The sequence below is a fragment of the Martes martes genome (assembly GCF_963455335.1).
Source record: "Martes martes genome assembly, chromosome: 12".
Lineage (NCBI taxonomy): Eukaryota > Metazoa > Chordata > Mammalia > Carnivora > Mustelidae > Martes > Martes martes.
This window is the reverse complement of record NC_137900.1, coordinates 60862079-60882234: the sequence shown is the minus strand read 5'-3', so window position 1 is coordinate 60882234 and position 20156 is coordinate 60862079. Positions and strand designations below refer to the sequence as shown.

Here is a 20156-nt window from a genome sequence, read left to right as displayed (position 1 = left end):
GTAATTGTGGAAGGAAAAACTTTATGAAGTTGAGTATAGAGAAATAAGATCAATTGGAAATTTGAGAATCCAGGGAGTAAATTAAACATGATCAGGGCAGGGACTCTGTCTTGCTTATCGTTGTGTCCTGGTGTTTAGAAAGATGGCTGGTACATCAGTAGATATTTGATGAATGAACACAACTTTGTATTTTTTAAGCAATTATCTTTTGAACAGATAACACAAGCCCATGGTGAAACTGGAAAGATAGAAAATTATATATGGTGCAAAATAAGTCTGCCTCTTACTCTTCCATCCCACCTGCCCCCCTAACTTCCCAGAAACAGCTGCTATTGTCAATTTTTTGTTTAGTCTTCCCCAAGATCTTTTATGTAAGTATAAATATTTATATATGCTGAGTCAAGAGTATGTGCATTTAAAATTTTGATAGGCTTGGACAAATTGCCCTCCATAGGGGATGCACCAATCCGTCCTTCAACCCCCTTCTTGTAGGAGAGTGCCCGTTTCCTTACATTATGTTACAAACTTTTTACCTTTGCCAATCTGATAGATGGAAAATGGTGTATAGTTGTAGTTTTAATTGAATTTACATTTCTCTTAAAATGAGAAAGGTAAAGCATGGTGGTACATTTGGCTGGATGTTCATCAAGTTCATTTAATTTTCTTCCTGGGCACATATCTAGATTATATATCCAAGACTCCCTGGCAAAAGTTGTGGCCAAATGATTGAGTTCTAACAGGAGAGTGTGGCTAGAAGTAGAGGTAAATGTCACTTTTAAACGTGGCCTATGAAAGCTTCTCAAGAGCAACCTTCATTGACAACCTAATATAAAAATGGGCAAAAATTAAAAAAAAACCCAATAGAAAAATGAACCAAAAATATAAACATAGAAAAACAAATAGTTATTAAACATTTGAAATAAGGCTTTTATAGAGTAATTCTCTCTAGTGACTACAACCCCCAAAGTATCAGTACTTTAATATAACAGAAGTTCAAATACAATCCATTTGTGTGTTCAGCAAGTGGATTTCCACAAAATGACTCAGAAACCTAAAATCCCTCCATCTAGTGACTCCCAGCTCCTGCAGACTCATAGCTCCCTATACCTTCTCTGTTTGGCCAGAGGATATTAGGTTGTTGATTTTTTCCTGTTGATTTGTAGGGATTCTTTATACTCTAAGGACATCAGCCCTTTCTCTGTGATATTCTTTCCAGTTTATCATTTGTTATGATGCAGAAAATTTGCACGAGAGGGGAGAAGGTCAGAGGGAGAAGCAGACTCCCCATAGAGCTGGGAGCCCAATGTGGGACTCGATCCTGAGACCCTGGGATCATGACCTGAGCTGAAGGCAGAGGCTTATTTAACCCACTGAGCCACCCAGGCGCCCCAATCTTTTCTTTTTATATTGGTTTTGTACTATACCCAGCATGACCTTCCCACTTTGGGATTTTATTGTTTTATTGTAAGAGCAAAACAACCTTATTCAGAAGGGTTAGCTAACAGAGAAAACAAATGAACAAATAACAAAACAACCTTTAAGTCACCTCCCAACACAACTATATCATCCTATCAGCTTATTTCTTATGCCCAGCATCCTGTCTTCCTTCTATAGGAACTTTTGGGGCTTAGTTTTCATGTATAAACTTTGCCAGATGGGTGACCAATTTTCTTTGTCATTTCTCTTAGTATGTGTGAGAATCTTTCCCTCACTCCCTACTGCAACAGGTTTTAAGGATGGAGATGCAACTGCTTATTCTCCACAACATTCTTCACTAGGAAAGGATATGTCCTATTCAGGTCTCTAAGGCAGCTAGGGAAAACTCCTGTTCTAGAAGCCTAAACCTAAGACAGTCAGCAGGACTCCTGCTCTCTGGCCACCATATACAGAAACCCATCATTAAGGCTAGGTCCACTGTACCCTGAGCTCATGAGGAAACTGCAGAGGAAGAAGCCCCTAAACAAAAAACTTTGCACAAAACTGAAGTTGCATTTCCAGAGATTTCTCATGTCCAATCCCTAATATGGAGGTAGATAAGTAGAAGAAAATTTCTATTACTATCAGGCATAAATAGCTAATAAAGAGAACACATCCATTTCTCTCATCTTGTCTGCTACCATTCTGTACTTTTGCACTTTTTGTTTAAGTCTTATAGAATTGCTGTAGCTCCCAAGAGACATCACACTATTTTCTCATTTCTAGTGCCAAGATCTTTGCTCCTGTTGTTCTCCCTGCCTTCACCATCACCACCCTCTACTGTCAACCTTGCTGGCGATCTCCTTCTCATCTTCTTAGCTGAGTATCACATCCTCTAGAGGCTTTCCCAGGCTTCCCCCAGGCTGCATCAGCTACACTTCTGGGCCCTTAATCATAGTGTGTCATCAAGGAACGTTACATGGCTCTTTACCTGTAGACTGTATTCTTCAGGACAGAGGTCTTAATTCATTTTTGTATTTCAGTGTCTGGTATACAATAGATGCTTGGTAAGTGCTGGTCTTCAGTTGAAAAAGATGAGGAGCCATTGGGGAAGATGGTGGTAGAGTAGGAGGACCCTAGGCTCACCTCAAACCCCCCCCCCCACTAGATAATTATTAGACCATTCTAAATACTCTGGAAATTGATCTGAAGACTAGCAGAACAAACTCTAAAACTAAAAGTAGAGAAGAAGGCAGGAAGTGCAGAGACATGGCTTGGGAGAGAAATGGATTGTAGCCCCTGTGGGAGGCAGCCACAGTTGCAAAGGAAGGTGAGAGACAAACCTGCATACAGGGGAGTGCATGGGGATAACAAATCCCCATAGCAATTGGCTTGGAAAGTGAGAGGGCCTGATTTTCATGAGTTCTTGGAACCAGTGGGGCTTAAAGCCTGGAGTTTTAAAGGTCAGTGTGCTTGACTCTGGGAGAGCTCAGAGGACATTGGGGCTGGTTTTGAAAAGAAGGCAGGGCAAACAGTTTGCAGACATACAGTGTGGAAATGGCAATCTGAAGAGTACCCGGGGCGCACAGTAGGGCGGTTATTCATTCATCTCAGAATGTGTCCCAGAGAGATGGCATTGACCGAGAGACCCCTCCAGGGCAAAAAGGAACTGGAAGGTGTCATTTCCCTCCCCTGCTTCTCAGCAAAACCACAGGGCCACCTTTGGGAAACAGTGCAGCACCAACACTCACTACTTTACTTGCTTAAACCAAGCCCCACACCATCATGTTCTGGTAGAACTGCCCCTTCTGGGCACAGCTGCTTGAGTCCCAGTGTGGCAGGCCCCTTTCTCCAGAAGACTAGCCCAAACCCCAGTAACACTACATCTCCCCATGTGGGATTTTGGAGAGCCTAGGTTCTAGCAGCAGTGGTGATAGGTCTCATTTCACAAACAGACCAGAGTACATCTAGGTAAAAAGCACCACATTCAGGTCAGGACCAAGCACTGTCCACAACAAGCAGAGATCCTCTGCTGACGACTGGCCTGAAGGATAAAGCAGCCAGGACACAATAGGAGAGTACACACAGCACACACTGGAGACACTCCCAGAAGCCCCAGGCCCTGAGGAACAGGAGACACTACAGGGCACTACAGAACTTCTTCATAAAGCCATTACCCTCAAGAACAGGGGATGTGGTTGACTTTCTTAACACATAGAGACTTAGTCAAAATGAGAAGACAGAGAAATTTGTCCCAAATGAAAGAACAGGACAAGGCCATGACCAGAGATCTAAGCGAAATAGATATAACAACTGATGTTGTAACATGCCAATGGAGAATTTAAAGCGATGATCATATGGATACTCACTGAACTTGACAAAAGAGTGGAGGACATCAGTGAGACACTTTACACAGAGTAAGGAATAACACAGAGATAAAGGCTCAATAAATGAATTGAAAAACCCACCTGATGGAAAAAACAACAGGCTGAAAGAGGCAGAGGAATGCATTAATGACCTAGAAGACAGATTAATGGAAAGTAATAATCCTGAACAAAAAAGAGAAAAGAGAATTAGGCAAAATGAGAAAAGACTTAGGGAACTCAGTGACTCCATCAAACATAATAATGTTCATGCTACGGGAGTCCTAGAAGAAGAGAGAAAAAGGGGTCAGGGAATCTATTTGAAGAAATAACAGCTGAAAACTTCTCCAATCTGGGGGAGGAGACAGATAACCAGATCCAGGAGGCACAGAGAACCCCCTACAAAATCAATAAAGGCAGATTCACACCAAGACACACTGTAATTAAAATGGCAAAACACAGTGATAAAGAAGAAAATATTAAAAGGTACAAGACAAAAGAAGAGAGTTACATACAAAAGAAACCTCATAGGGTTATCAGTGGATTTTTCACTAGAAACTTTCCAAGCCAGAAAGGAGTGGCATGATATATTCAAAGTGCTGAATGGGAAAAACCTGCAGTCAAGAATACTCTATCCAGCAAGACTACCATTCAGAACAGGAGAGACAGAGCTTCCCAGACAAACAAGAATTAAAAGAGTTCATGACCACTAAACCAGCCCTCTAAGAAATATTAAAGAGTATTCTTTGAGTGTAAAGACCAAAAATTGTAGTATGAAGGTAGGAAATACATAATATAAAAAATGAGTATTTCTGTAAAAAAAATCAAAGAACTCACAAAATAAAATGATGTAATATATGACACCATATACCTAAAATGTGGGAAGGAGAAGAATAAAGAATGAGTTCAAACTTAAATGACCGTCAACTTAATATAGACTGTTATATGGAGATGATGTTATATACAAACCTAATAGTAATCACAATTCAAAAACTACTAATAAATATGCAAAGAATAGGGGCGCCTGGGTGGCTCAGTGGCTTAAGTCTCTGCCTTCGGCTCGGATCATGATCTCAGGGTCCTGGGATCGAGACCCGCATTGGGCTCTCTGCTCAGCAGGGAGCCTGCTTCCCTTCCTCTCTCTCTCTGCCTGCCTCTCTGCCTACTTGTGATCTCTCTCTCTCTCTGTCCAATAAATAAATAAAATACAAAAAAAATTGCAAAGAATAAAGAGAAAGAAATCCAAATACATCATTAAAGAAAACCAGCTAACCACTGAAGAGAGAAAGACAAGAAAGGATCAGGGAAATCTTCAGAAAGCACCACAAAACAAGTAATAAAATGGCAATAAGTACACAGCAATCAATAATTACTTTGCATAAAAATGAGCTAAATGCTCCAATCAAAAGAATAGGCTGACAGAATTGATAAGAAAACAACTCATCTATATACTGCCTGTAAGAGACTTGTTTTAGATCTAAAGACACCTGCAGATTGAAAGTGAGGGGATGGAGAAACATTTATTATGCAAATAGATGCCAAAAGAAAGACAGAAAGACAAAAGAAAGGTCAATACTTATATTGGATAAAACAGACTTTAAAATAAAGATGTAACAAGAGACTATGAAGGACACTATTTAATAATAAAAGGGAACAATCCAACAAGAAGATAAAACAATTGTAAATATTTATGCCCCCAACCTGGGAGCACCCAAATACATATAATAGTAACAAACATAAAGGGACTAATTGATAATAACACAAAGTAAGGGATTTTAACACCCCACTGACATCAACAGATCCTCTAAACAGAAGATCAACAAAGAAACAATAGCTTTGATGACACACTGGACCAGATGAATTTAACAAATATATTGAGAACATTCCATCATAAAACAGCACAATACATTCTTTTCAAGGGCAGATGGAACACTCTCCAGAATAGATCACATATCAGGCCACAAAACAAGCCTCAACAAATTTAAAAAGACTGAACTCATACCATATGTCTTTTCTCACCCAATGCTATGAAACTAGAAGTTAATGACCAGAAAAAATCTGGATAGACCACAAATGCACGGAGGTTAAGTTATATGCTACTAAAAATGAATGGGTTAATCAGGAAATAAAAGCAGAAATAAAAAAAGTACATGGAAACAAATGAAAATGAAAACACAGTGGTCCAAAACCTTTGGGACACAGTAGAAGTGGTTCTAAGAGGAAAATTTATAGCAATACAAGCCTACCTTAAGAAGCAGGAGAAATTTCAAATAAATAACTTAACCTTACACCTAAAGGAGCAAGGAAAAGAACGATTAAAACCTCAAACCAGCAGAAGGAAGGAAATAATATGGATTAGAGCAGAAATAAGTTACATAGAAACTAAAATAAACAAAAAACCAGAAACCAACACAACAGTTCAATGAAAACAGGAGCTAGTTAAAAAAAAAAAAAATCAGTAAAATTGAAAAACCTCTAGCTAGACTTATCAAGAAAAAAAAAAAAATAAAAAGGAAAGAGGAAAGGACCCAAATAAATAAAATCCCAAGTGAGAGAGAAGAAGTAATAATAAACATCACAGTAATACAAACCATTATGAGAATATTATGAAAAATGGTATCAACAAACTGGACAACCCAGAAGAAATGGATAAATTCCTAGAAACATATACCTACCAAAACTGAAATAGGAAGAAATAGAAAATTTGAACAGACTGATTACTGGCAAAGAAACTGAATCAGTAACTTAAAAACTCCCAAAAAACAACAGTCCAGGACCAGATGGCTTCACAGGCAAATTCTACCAAACATTTAAAAAGGAGTTTATACTTACTCTTCACAAACTATACCAAAAAATAGAGAAGGAAGGAAAACTTCCAAATTCATTCTATGAGGCCAGCACTACCCAGATACCAAAACCAGATAAAGATATCACAAAAAGAGAACTACAGGCCAATGTCTGTGATGAACATAGATGCAAAACCCCTCAACAAAATACTAGCAACCTAATCCAACAATACATTTAAAAAATCACACACCATGATTAAGTGGGATTTACTCCTGGGTTGCAAGGCTGGTTCAATATTCGTAAATCAATCAACACGATACATCACATCACTAAGAGAAATGATAAAAACCGTATGTTCATTTCAATAGACACAGAAACAGCATTTGACAAAGTACAACATCAATTCATGAGAAAAACCCCTCAACAAATTTTAGAGGGAACATACCTCAATATAGTAATGGCCATACATGAAAACCCACAGCTAACATCATCCTCAAAAGGGGAAAACTGAGAGCTTTCCCCCTAAGGTCAGGAACAAGAGAAGGATGACCATTCTCATCACTTTTATTCAACATAGTACTGGGAGTCCTAGACACAACAATCAGACAACAGAAGGAAATAAAAGGCATCCATATCAGTAAGGAAGAAGAAAACTTTCACTATTTGCAGATGACATGCTTCTATGCTATACATAAAAGATGAGAAAAAAAAAAGACCAGAAAGACTCTGCCAACAAACTGCTAGAACTGATACACAAAATCAATTTACAGAAATCTGTTGCATTTCTACACACCAATAATGAAGTAGCAGGAAGAGAAATTAAGAAAATAATCTCATTTACAATTACACCAAAAATCATAAGATGTCTAGGAATAAACCAAACCAAAGAGGTAAAAGACCTATACTCTGAAAACTATAAAAGAAAGAAACGGAAGATGACACAAAGAAATGGAAAGACATTCCCCACTCATGGACTGGAAGAACAAATACTGTTAAAATGTCTATGTTAACCAAAGCAATCTACACATTTAATGTAATCCCTATCAAGATACCAATAGCATTTTTCACAGAACTAGAATAATCCCAAAATGCTTATGGAAACACAAAAGACCCTGAATAGCCAAGACAATCTGGAAAAAGCAAAGCAGAGCTGGAGGCATCATAATTCTAGACTTCAAGTTATATTACAAGGATGTATAATCAAAACAATGCAGTACTGGCACAAAAATAGACACATAGATCAATGAATAGAAAATCTAGAAGTAAACCCACAGTTATATGGTCAATTAATCTTTGACAACAAAGGAAAGAATATCCAATCGGAAAAAGACAGTCCCTTCAACAAATGGTGTTGAGAAAATTGGACAGCAACATGCAATAGAAAGAAACTGGACCAGTTTTTTAAACCATACACAAAAACAAATTAAAAATGGATTAAAGACCTAAATGTCAGACCTGAAACCATAAAAATCCTAGAGAGAACACAGGCAGTAATTTTTCTGACATTGGCTGTAGGAATATTTTTCTAGATGGGTCCCCTGCAGCAAAGGAAATAAAAGCAAAACCAAATTATTTGGACTACATCAAAATAAAAAGGATTTGCATAGCCAAGGAAATAATCAACAAAACTAAAAGGCAACTTACAAAATGGGAGAAGGTATTTGGAAATGACATATCTGATAAGGGTTAGTATCCAAAACACATAAAGAACTTAAAAACTCAACACCCAAAAAAGAATCCAGTTAAAAAATAGAAGAAATGAACAGACATTTCTCCAAAGAAGACATATGAAATGTTTTCCATATGGATGGTCAATACACACGTGAAAAGATGCTCATCACTTATCACCAGGAAATGCAAATCAAAATTAAAATGAGATATCATCTCACACCTTCCAGAATGGCTAAAATCAACAACTGGTTGTTGGTGAGGATGTGGAGAAAAAGGAACACTCTTGGACTGTTGGTGGGAATGGAAATTGGTGCAGCCACTGTGGAAAACAGCATGGAAATTCCTCAAAAAGTTAAAAATAGAACAATTCTACGATTTAGCAATCACACAACTGGGTATTCACCCTAAAGATTTAAATGTAGTGATCTGAAGGGATACCTGCACCCCAGTGTTTATAGCAGCAAAGTCCTAAATAGCCGAACTATGGAAAGTGCCCAGAAAAGAAGAGGCTGACTCGCCACCTAAATTGGGTCCTCAACTTACGTATGTGGGGAGCCCACCTCAGTGCCAGCAGATAGCCCTGCCCTGCTCCTAGGCCCTAACCCTAACCCTAGGTTGGGTTTCTAGGCTTCTGTCCCCATAGGCCTAGCCCATAAACCCTCCAGATTGGGGACCGATGAACCACACCCCACGACTGCACCTGCCACCCATGAGGAAAACATTTCATTTGGAGATGCAAAGAACCATCAGAGTGTGAGAAACCTGCATGCCCCCCTGAGGCCACCTCCAACTTCAGCGGGTCCCTGGACACAAACATGGAGCCTGACATACCGCCAGACCACCGCCCTCAACTCAGCCATGCAAGGAGCCTGCCTCAGCACTGGGAGACAGGGACTGCCATGTCCGTAGGCCCTAACTCTGACCCCAGTTTGGGTTTTTAGGGTTCCGTCCCAAAAGGCCTCGCCCCCAAGCCCTCCATTGGGGACCCCTGAGCCACACCCCAGGATACCACTGGCCCCCCAGGAGGAAACCCTGCCATTTGGAGCTCTGCAGAACCCTCAGAGCGGGAGAAAGGTGCATGCCCCCATGAGGCCACCCCCATCTTTGGCGCTACACCCCCACCATCCGCCCTATCCACAAACCCAGAGGCTGACATGCTGCTGGACCCCCGCCCTCAACTCAGCCTCCTGGGGATCCCGCCTGAGTGCCGGCAAATCGGGCCTGCCATGCCCCTAGGCCCTAACCCTAACCCTAGGTTGGGCTGTCAGGCTTCCAGCTCCCAGGGCCTGGCTCCCAAGCCCTCCGGATCAGGGATCCCTGAGGCACACCCCAGGACTCTGCCTGCCCCCTAGGAAGAAACCGCGCTGTTTGGAGCCACACAGAACCCTCCTCATGGGAGAAAACTGCATGTGCCCCTGAGGCCACCCCCACCTTCGGCGCCCACCTCCCCCCCTCCCCCAGTGGCCACAAACCTGGAGGTCTCATGGGCTGCAGGACCCCCACCCTCAACTCTGCCCCCAGAGAGCTCGCCTCAGTGAGTGCCCACTGGGGAGCCTCATGGGCCCAGCCCGCAGTCCCTGATGGTCACCACACACACCTAGAGAGAAAGCGCTCCAGAAACCAAGTGCATGAGTGGCCCGGATCGCCGCCCAATGCTGGCCAATTCTCAACGAGCTTTCTGCCCAAATCGATGTCGATTTGGGCAGAAAGCTCGTTGAGAATTGGTTGGAATTCCCCAGTGAACTCGATTCTGGTGGCATGGGCCTTCAGAGGAGCTTCCCGGAAAGGGCCCACGGTCCCAAGTGGTCACTGCCCAAACCCTGTGAGAAAGCACATTAAACACCAGGTGCACGTGTGGCCCGAATTTCCTCAGAACACCTGCCAACCCCACCCTGTTCTCGGCCCCTGGGGAGCCCTGCCGCAGCACTGGCTGATGGGGCCTGCCATGCCCTAAGGCCCTAACCCGATCTCTAGGTCAGTTTTCAGGCTTCTGTCCCCCGTGGCCCGTCCCCCAAGCCCTCCAGATTGGGGACCCCGGAGTCACACCCCAGAAGTCTGCCTGCCACCCAGATGGAAACTGTGCCATTTGGTCCTGCTCCAAACCCTCTGACTGGGAGAAACCTGCATGACTCCCTGAGGCCATCCCCAAATCTGGCAACCCCCTGGCCACCAACCTGGAGCCTGACCCACTGCCTGACCTCTGTCCTCAACTCAGACCCCCAGGGGTCCCACCTCAGCTCCAGCAGATCAGGCCTGCCATGCCCCTAGGCCCTAACACTAACTCTAGGTTGGGTTCACAGGCTTCTGTCCCAAGAGGCCCTCCAGATTAGGGACCCCTGAGCCACACGCCAGAACTCCACCTGTCCCCTAGGAGGAAACCATGCCATTTGGAGCTGTGCAAAACCTTCAGAGTGGGAGAAACCCGCATGCCTCCCTGAGGCCACCCTCACCTTCAGCGCCCCACCCCCCAGGGCCACAAACCCGCAGCCTGACGCTCAGCCTGACCCCCTCCCTCAACTCTGGCCCTAGGCAGTTTGCCTCAGCAGGGGCCCACAGGAGAGCTGCGTGGGTCCGGCCTGTGGTCCCTGACAGTTGCAACACCTACCTAACAAGAAAGCACTCCAGACACCTGGTGGGTGAGCTGCCCGAATCGGGGCCCAACGCCGGCCAATTCTCAGGACCTTTCTGCCCAAATCGATGTCGATTTGGGCAGAAAGGTCCTGAGAATTGGTCAGAAACCCCCACCAAACTTGCTTCCAGCAGGGTGGGCCTTCAGGGGAGCCGCCTAGACCTGGCCCATGGTCCCGAGTGGTCACAGCCCAAAAAGAAAGCGCGCTACACGTCAGGTATGCATGTGGTCCAAATCACCTTGAACGCCTGCCAACCCCGCCCTCTACTCAGACCCCTGGGAGCCCACTGCAGCACCAGCAGATCAGGCCTGCCATGCCCCTAGGCCCGAACCCTATCCCTAGGTTGGGTTGTTAGGCTTCCGTTCCCTGGGGCCTGGCCCCCAAGCCCTCCATATTGGGGATCTCCAAGCCACACCCCAGGACTTCTCCTGCCCCCCGCCCCAGGAGGATACTGTGTCATTTGGAGCTGCGCAAAACCCTCAGAGTGGGAGAAACCCTCATGCCCCCCTGAGGCCACCCCCACCTTTGGTGCCCCCCCAACAGGGCCACAAACCGGGAGCCTGACCCTCAGCCTCACCCCCTCCCTCAACTCTGCCCCCAGGATGCTCGCCTCAGCGGGGGCCCGCTGGGGAGCGTCGTGTGCCTGGCCCACGGTCCCCAATGGTCACAACATGCACCTAGCTAGATAGTCCTGCAGACACCGGGCGTGTGAGCGGCATGGGTCGCCGCCCAATCCTGGCCCATTCTCACAAGTTTTCTGCCCAAATCGATGTCAATTTGGGCAGAAAACTCGTAAGAATTGGCCAGAATCCCCCGGCGAACTAGCTTCCAGCTGCGTGTGCTTCAGGGGAGCCGCCTGAACCGGCCCGTGGTCCTGAGTGGTCGACGCCCGAACCCTGCAAGAAAGCGCGCTAAATGCCAGGTGACCGCATGGCCAGAATATCCTTGAACACCTGCCGATCCTGCTCTCTATTCGGCTCCCTGGGAGCCCACTTCTGTGCTGGCAGATCAGGCCTGCTATGCCCTTAAGGCCCTAACAATAAACCCAGGCTGTGTCTTTGGGCTTCTGTCCCCAGAGCCCTGGCCCCCAAGTCCTCCATATTGGAGTCACTCCCCGCGTGAGTTACTCCCCAGGATGTGGCATACATATATACCCAATGGAGTATTAAGCCATACAAAAGAATAAAATGTTTCAATTTCCAATGACATAGGTGGAGCTAGAAAGTGTGATTCTAAGTGAAAAAAGTCAGAGAAAGACAAATATATTTCATTCAGATGTGGAATTTAAGAAACAAAACATACATGGGTCAAAAAAGAGAGCAAGACAAAACAACAAACAGACTCTCAACTATAAAGAAAGTGATGGTTACCAGCGGAAAGGTGCGTGGGGAGACTGGTGAAATAGGTGATCAGCACCAGGTGATTAAAATAAAAACTTAAAAAAAAAAAGAAAAAAGAAAAAAGATAAGGAGTCATTTAATTTACCTTTGGTTTTTTGGGCAGGGATTTGGAGTACATGGATCCTTTGATATGCATGATCCAAACTCAAACTGATGGTCTTGGAGGCCCACACAGCGAGCAATGCAGGCACTGGGGTAAGTGCGGCCATTCTGCCCACACACAGGGACGAACTGATCTGCACAGTTACAGGGCAGACCTGTGGAAGAGGACACAGATTCAATGCTGGCTACTTATACGTTCTCCTGCCTGTCATATTTCCTAATTAACATGGAACTCTCAAGTTAAAACAGCATTGTGAATTAAGTTCAGGAAAAGGCATCCCTCCAATCTCTGAGAGTGCTTTTAAAGACCGCAAGGCTCTGAAAAGCCATTTGTCTGCATAATGGCTTTCCTTTGTTCCATTTATTGCCAGCTAATTGAGGGCTTCCAGACCTTGACCCCAGAGGTAGAGACCCATGTAAACAAAGCTATAGGCAGGAAAAGTAAAGAATACTCCTCCCAATCTAGTGAATAATCTAGAATTTAGATGTCTGAAGTCAGGCTTGGGCGATTTCTGGAATGTTAAAGGGTAATACCAAAAGAACAAGAAAGTAACTTGGGAAATTTCTGTAATTTTGAGACTTAGGAGTGTTTATGAGCATCAATCAGGAACACTACTTTCTTGACATTGCTATGCTTTATTCTGCTGGCTTATGCTCCAGTAAGCAAACAGGCCAGTGAGATGCGATGCTCTTTTCTTGAGAAGCAGCTACAGCTGTTGACAGCAACAGCAGGGTCTCTTGCTATCTACTGGGATCTGCTTTGCTCCAGATCTGAAATACCCTTGGTTCTGGGTAAAGACGAGCCAGGTAGCCCCCTAAATTTACCCCATTTGATGCAGCTGCAGCAGCAAGTTGATTCTTCTTTCCAGGGAGTTGGTATGGCACATGGAAAGGGACGGGAAGAGAACTGATTAGGGATTTACTGGTCTACCTCCAGCCCATTAAAATAAAAAGGATATCAGAAATAAGAAGTACACAGCAGGCTGCTAGGGAAGTAAAGGCAGGACTAACCCCACCCCACCCTCTACCTAACCTGAGTACCAATCTTGATGTTTCATTGTCATTCTTGTTGTTGTTATCCTTATTATTATCCTTTATTTGCTTGTTTTGATGAGGGCAATTCATTCTGCTTAGAGAAACTATAAAACCACTGGGGATGAAGAATTAATTAAAGATTTTTATGGAAAACTACTTATTTATTTATTTAATTTACTTATTAACTTACTTATATCCAAATGTATTTGGAAGATGAACTTTACAACTAGCAGGACTCTTCTTCCCTGTGGTGTGTAGCCCCTCATGTCCTGGGATAAATTAAAGTAATGACTGTTTAGCTAACAGACTCTAAAGAGATTTTATTGGCCACAAAGTGTACCTCATTTTTTGGACTCAGATATTGTCTCAGTCCAAACACAACCCAAAAGTGTTCATAAAAATGCCTAAGTCTCAAAATTACAATAATTTCCCAAGTTCTTGTTCTTCCCCTTCTCTAAGGAGATGAAGAGTGGAACATGACGAGTTTACCACCTTTGTCTTTATCTTGGTTTTGGTATTACCCTTTGACATTCCAGAAATCCCCCAAGCCAGATTTTAAACCTCTAATTTCTAGATTTTATACACTAGATTGGAAGAAGCATTCTTTACTTTTCCTACCTATAGCTTTATTATAGGGGTCTCCACTGAATGAACTAGTAAGCTAAGGCAGGACAGGGAAAAGGTGATGAGAAAAACATTACAACACAGACTAACTTAGAAAATACATTTTCTAACATAATGGTAGGGGTGGATTTTAGTAGGTAGCAAAGTTTCATTTTACCAAAACCGTCCCAGTCACTGGCCCTGTTCTTTTTAACCCATGGAATTTCAGAGTATTAGTGCTAGAAGGGACCTAGGAAATCATTTCGTTTAATGCCTTCAATTCACAGAGGAAGAAACAGATCCAGAGAGGGAAAGTACCTTGTTCTCAGATTATGTATTTATTTTACCGTGTATATCTGCAGTTATGGCAAGAGTAGTGAAGCTGCCTTGAAGGGAAACGGGTACAAAGGGATGATGGCCGCTAAGGGCTGCTTCTGGGTGGCCGTGGTTACCTGTGAAGGTGCGCCGGTCATCTTCTGAACTGTGTTCACTGAGGCACAGGCGGGTAGAACACACCAAATTGCCAGCAAAACAAGAACAGATATTGCAGTCAATGTTAAAGGAGGTCCCATGACCTAAGGAAAGGAGAAATAAAATGTTGCTCCATTTCACACATTTATAAATAAATCATATATTAACAATTTAATAGTTTAAAAAGTTTTAAAATAGAAATTCTTGAAAGATGACTTCTGAATATACAAACTGAGAAGCTAAATCTGTAATATTTATATTTTCATACTTATCTCCCAGCATTTCTCTCCAAACCCCCGAAGTACTAGTCTTACCAAGTGCTCCCTGTTCTCTAAGAATGTTTCTGGCTGCCCCTCTTGCCTGACACGCTCCTCTCTTCCTTCTGGAACTTCAGTCATCTCTCCACAATCAGCCCTGATGCCATCTTTGAATTGAAGACTCTCCTGATGCCCTGGCGGGAATGACTAAGTCCTTGAAGAGCACTGGGTCTGCTCCTTTTGTGGCTCTAATTCTCCCCCACCTGATCATGTACAACATGACCTGAATCCCTCATCCCAGTTTCAGCCCCATAAGGTGCTAGTATGTTCTTCTGTAAAGAGCAGGCATTTAATCATTGGAAGTCTATGGAAGGAATGAATCTGTTTATCCTCAGATATCTTGTGATACAAGGTACCTACCTTAGATTTTGGCTAAGTAGAATATGGATTAAAAAATGAAAACCTGACTTGTTCTAGGGCAGACATGGGCAGGCTCTTTTTAGCCAAAAGCACCCTTCTTTCAAATAAGATCTCACATAGAAGAGTAAACCAAGAGGCATATAAAAGCTGAACTACCCTGGCTGATGGGCAGGGGTGATGTAGGAGTGAGAGTAGCAGAGTGAACAGCTTGGGGGAGCACATTCTCAAAAGTAGAATTTTTTTCCCACAATTTTTGAGGTTGTATATTGACAGAATGGTTGTTAGGGCTATAAGCAAAACATGGTTAAGGAAGCAATAAGAAAGCAAGACCCTCAGACTTTTAGAGAGGGCATCAAAGGGTGGCACTTGTTCATGTGCTGACTCCCAATGCCTAGTCAATAGTTCACTTTCCACAATGTCAAACTCTGACTTTTATTTCACGTAAAACATAGTTTTACGAGACATAGTTGAGGAAGGAATGGTTAGGAATACACCTGTGTCTTTGCCTGTGGAGGTCAAGGGCTTTGGAGTCATATAGGCCCAGGGCTGAGTTCTTCTTTAGCCACTTACCAGCTGGGTGACCTGTCTGAGCATCATCTTCCTCACAAAAACACCAAAAGCAAAGAACAACTGGAAGGGTCACATGAGATAACACAGGCCAAGACTTAGCATAGTGCTTGGCACACAATTAAAAGTTCAGTAGTATTTTTTTTTAAAAGATTTTATTTATTTATTTGACAGGCGGAGATCACAAGTAGGCCGAGAGGTGGGCAGAGAGAGAGGAAGGGAAGCAGGCTCCCTGCTGAGCAGAGAGCCTGATGCGGGGCTCAATCCCAGGACCCTGGGATCATGACCTGAGCCAAAGGCAGAGGCTTTAACCCACTGAGCCACCCAGGTGCCCCAAAAGTTCAGTAGTATTAATTGTTATTAGCTATTAGTCCCTTTTTGAGGAGGCTCCTAAGAGAGTTCCTTAGAAGTCCTGGTGTTCTGTAGAGTACAGTTTGGAAAATACTGGCCTGGAGGATCTGATTTGTAGACCTTACTCTTTGGTGGGAATCTATCCAATGTTCTTCCTACAAAGTTAAGATAACTAATCTCATATTAAAAACAAAAAGCAAGAAAGTACCGCTCATGACTCACTTTTTCTTTTTCCTCCAACAATACATGACTTCTGAAGATCTATACAGTGCATCTCTATACAATTTTCCAAGAGTCCACTTTGTCCACATGAGCAAATTTTGTAACAACCAACTTCCCCAGCAGATGATGGCACCTGGATTAGTGTCCCTTGACGGACGATGAAATCAGAGGCTTCTCCTAATTTGCAACCTGTACAAACAAAAACAAGCTGAGAGAGATGGTATTGTGCCATGATATCGTGTTATGACATTAGATATATTTTACATTGGTCTCATAGGTATTGTGTGGCTACTAAAGATTATGTAATAGAACTTTAACTAAGTCAAAGAATTGGTCTGGTTCACTGACCGAAACATATCCTCTCAAATGGAAAATGCCATGTTCCGTAAGATGGTGGTGATTATGGACCTATACCCCAGAGTTAGCTATAGTTCAGTATAAAAATGCTATAAGATATGTATTTTTTTATTGCTTTGGGCTTATCAAGGATATTTTAAAAAATCACAGATATTTTAAAAATGGACTATAGAAACTTCCTGGTCAGGAAAACTTTTACGGATGGAATATAAGGATATCATAAATTCAAGAAAAGCTGAATACTTGATTGGGCTTAAGGAAAATCCATTCATTTCCAATTTTAACAAAATTTGTCTTGACTGATATATTCTGGTATTTTACAAATATTATAGATTATCCTTTGAGACATCATGCTTATTTAATTTAATCTTCTATTCCTTATTACTTCAAGATATTTTAAAATGGTGATTTTAACAGGACAAAGAAACATTTTCAATTGGGAAATAAATAAAAGGAAGCAAAATGTTGCCCACTGTACCCTAAAGGGATGCACAAAGAAAGACTACCAAAATTCAATGGGATAAGCATTTCTTATTCAAGAGGCTTCCTGCATTAAAAAAAAATTAGTGGGGTGCCTGGGTGGCTCAGTGGGTTAAGCCTCTGCCTTCAGCTCAGGTCATGATCTTAGGGTCCTGGGATTGAGCCCTGCATTGGGCTCTCTGCTCGGTGGGGAGTCTGCTTCCCCACTACCCGCCTGACTCTGCCTACTTATGATCTCTCTCTCTCTGTCAAGTAAATAAGTAAAATCTTTAAAAAATAAAATATTTTTAGAAATAAAATGAATAAAATTTAAAAATTAGTCATAAAATTACACATATCTTTTTTAAAAAAAGATTTTATTTATATTTATTTATTTATTTATTTATTGTGAGCTTACTCCACAAAGTATCCCTATACAGAAACACCAGCAGCACAAATCCATACCTACTCCACAACCACAACTATCTACCTCTTACCTTGAACACAAGAGTATGGAAGACAGGGATCTCCAGACAGACACCCCTTCCGGTTAACCTCACAGAGCTCATTAGCAGGGCAAGGATTTGGGTTACAGGGATGAGTGACCTCTTCTACAATGTTACCCAAAGTACTTGGCCCTGAAAAACCAAACACAGATCAGTTTAACCAACCCAAAAAGGTAACAGAGGTCTGTAAATTATCTGAATTAATTATGGCTAGAATAAATGGAGAGCTCATGAGCAAAAAGCAAGGCCTGATTTCAAGAAACTATTAAAACACACAGATTCTCTGATAATTTTGAATTTAGTATAAACATATATACATTATGCACCTGTTTATTTACTGGGTACTTATGATACGCTGGAAAAAGTTCTGAGCACTGGAGATACAATAGTGAACAAAACTGACAAATCCCTAATGTAGAATTTATATTCTATTTGGGAAAGAGACAATAAACAGACTGGGGATATGCGTGTGCCTGTGTGTCTCTGTGTATAAAAATAAAAAAGTCACCTAATGATAAGTAATAAGTAGTATAAAGGAATGGAAAGTTACAAGTATACATTAGGTAGAGTAGTCAAATAGGTGCTTATGCCTAAGAGGAATAACTTGGCACATTTTACTATGAACGACAATAATTCACTATGGTAAGATGGATCCCGTACCATGATTATATTTGTCACCTTATAAAATAATGACCATGGAAGAGTCTCACTTTATATTAAGCATATATGATATTTAAAGAGAGTACTAAAATTCACACAGAAACTTTTTTTTTTTAACTTTTTTCCTTCTACGCATATATTTCACTGCTTTAATAGAGTCTAGGCTTGTGAATACATTAGCTTTGCTTACTTGATTTTAGGCCAGACTCGTACTGTAGGGTTAAGAAAGGTATAAGAGTTCTTAGAGTTCATCTCATCTAGCCTTTCTGAGGCAGAAAGAGGTGATCTGTCCAAAGTCATAAAGGTCTATACTCTAGTCTACTGCTCTTTTTTTTGTTGTTGTTATACGGATCATAAAGGCTGAGGGACATAGTTTGTTGGCCTTAAGAAAATGTGGCTGATATTACTAGCTGCACATCTAGCATCCACTCTTCTCTTTCTGCTTACTAATAATAGTGTGACAATGGGTCCATAGCTAAAATGATCATCTTTCTCAGTTTCCCTTACAGTTAGGGTGGTTTTCCCTTACACTAGGATATGGTGGCTAGACTTCCAGGAGCCATGTCATGACAATAAAGTACCTGAAGTAACCTTGATGATGGAAGTGGAACACTAAGGAGAATGCAGAAAGCAAAAAGAGGCTGGACTCTGGACGGTGGAACCACTCTAACAGCCCTGGACTATTTATTTCTGGGCTTCCCTTTACGTTTACCTATTGTTCTATTTATTTGCAGTAGAACTTAGTCATATGCAACACAGGAGAACAAAGCAAGCCAGAGCTGAATTCAAGGGCTGCCTTTCCAGCCAGCCTGGGGCACTAACGCCCTCTGGCGGCATCCTAGACACTTGCACTACCGCTACTGCAATACATGGTGCGTATGAGTTCTTCTCATTATCCCTCTGGTTTCCACCACGCAAGGTCACCTCCTGCTGAGAAACTCAGCTCCAGGATCCCTCAATGAGATACCAACTTATTCTTCTAGCTCTTGGCCTAGTTCTTGGCAGGAGTATTTTGGCAGAGACAAAAGTTCCATTTTCATATACTAACTCAGATGGTCATTCCTTACTCCCTATTTGGTAGATCTGTCTAAACCAATGCCTGTCTCAGGTCCACTAATGTTCTAATTACAAAAAGCTGAAGATTCCCTGGGGGGAAATTCCACTTCCTGGTCAAATCATGGCAAGGGGACAGCAATGATATGGAGCTATTATCTATGATGCTTGCCCCAGATTCACTGCTTACAATTCCTGATTGACAATAGTTCATCATTTCCTCAGACTGATAAGATAGTCACTTGGGCTTATATGTTTTAAGATGACAATTCTTTCCAGGGCCAAAAAGGCTAAGCAAATAAGATAAGAGTCTGCAATTGAGATAGAATCATTAAACCACACACTCGCAACAGACAGATGTTCATCCAAAGCAAACATGAAGGGCAGAGATGGAAGGCAGAAATACTTGAAATCTTAAAAAACAAAGTACTTACTGAGGTATGTATCCAAAGGTATACAATTCTCTAGGTCATCTGTAGGTGACAGAAGCTCACAAATACTTTCAGCTGTGTGGTCTTCAGGGAATTTGTTCTGGTCCCCACATTTCTTCAGAATCTCCACACAGTCTGACCTTAAGAAGAAAAATACACACAAATTTAGGGTTCAAGGAACCTCCTCATGTTGTCTAGTCAGTATCAGTCCTGTTTCTGAAGCCTTCCAGAAGGTGAGTTTTCATAACAATATTTTACAATTTTACAATTGTCAGAGTAATGGCAAAAACCCCCCAGGAGTCATAGACTACCTCAGGTTGCAGAGTAATAAGTAATGTATTAACACTAGCAGAGCATCCCTTTCTCTTACCTGAGATCAAAGGCCTTGCTCAAAT

General features: G+C 42.3%; 1 protein-coding gene across 1 annotated transcript in view; it reads right to left on the bottom strand.

The window, feature by feature from the left end:
- The window catches only part of RECK (reversion inducing cysteine rich protein with kazal motifs), a gene marked incomplete at both ends in the record, with an annotated part of 75704 nt that overhangs the window by 6952 nt on the left and 48596 nt on the right, over nucleotides 1-20156 (bottom strand). The window contains 5 exons of the mRNA XM_080820071.1: nucleotides 12353-12524; nucleotides 14460-14582; nucleotides 16296-16484; nucleotides 17609-17749; nucleotides 19765-19901. Of these exons, the coding sequence (XP_080676197.1) occupies nucleotides 12353-12524; nucleotides 14460-14582; nucleotides 16296-16484; nucleotides 17609-17749; nucleotides 19765-19901 (762 nt within the window). The remainder of the gene's footprint in view (nucleotides 1-12352; nucleotides 12525-14459; nucleotides 14583-16295; nucleotides 16485-17608; nucleotides 17750-19764; nucleotides 19902-20156) is intronic.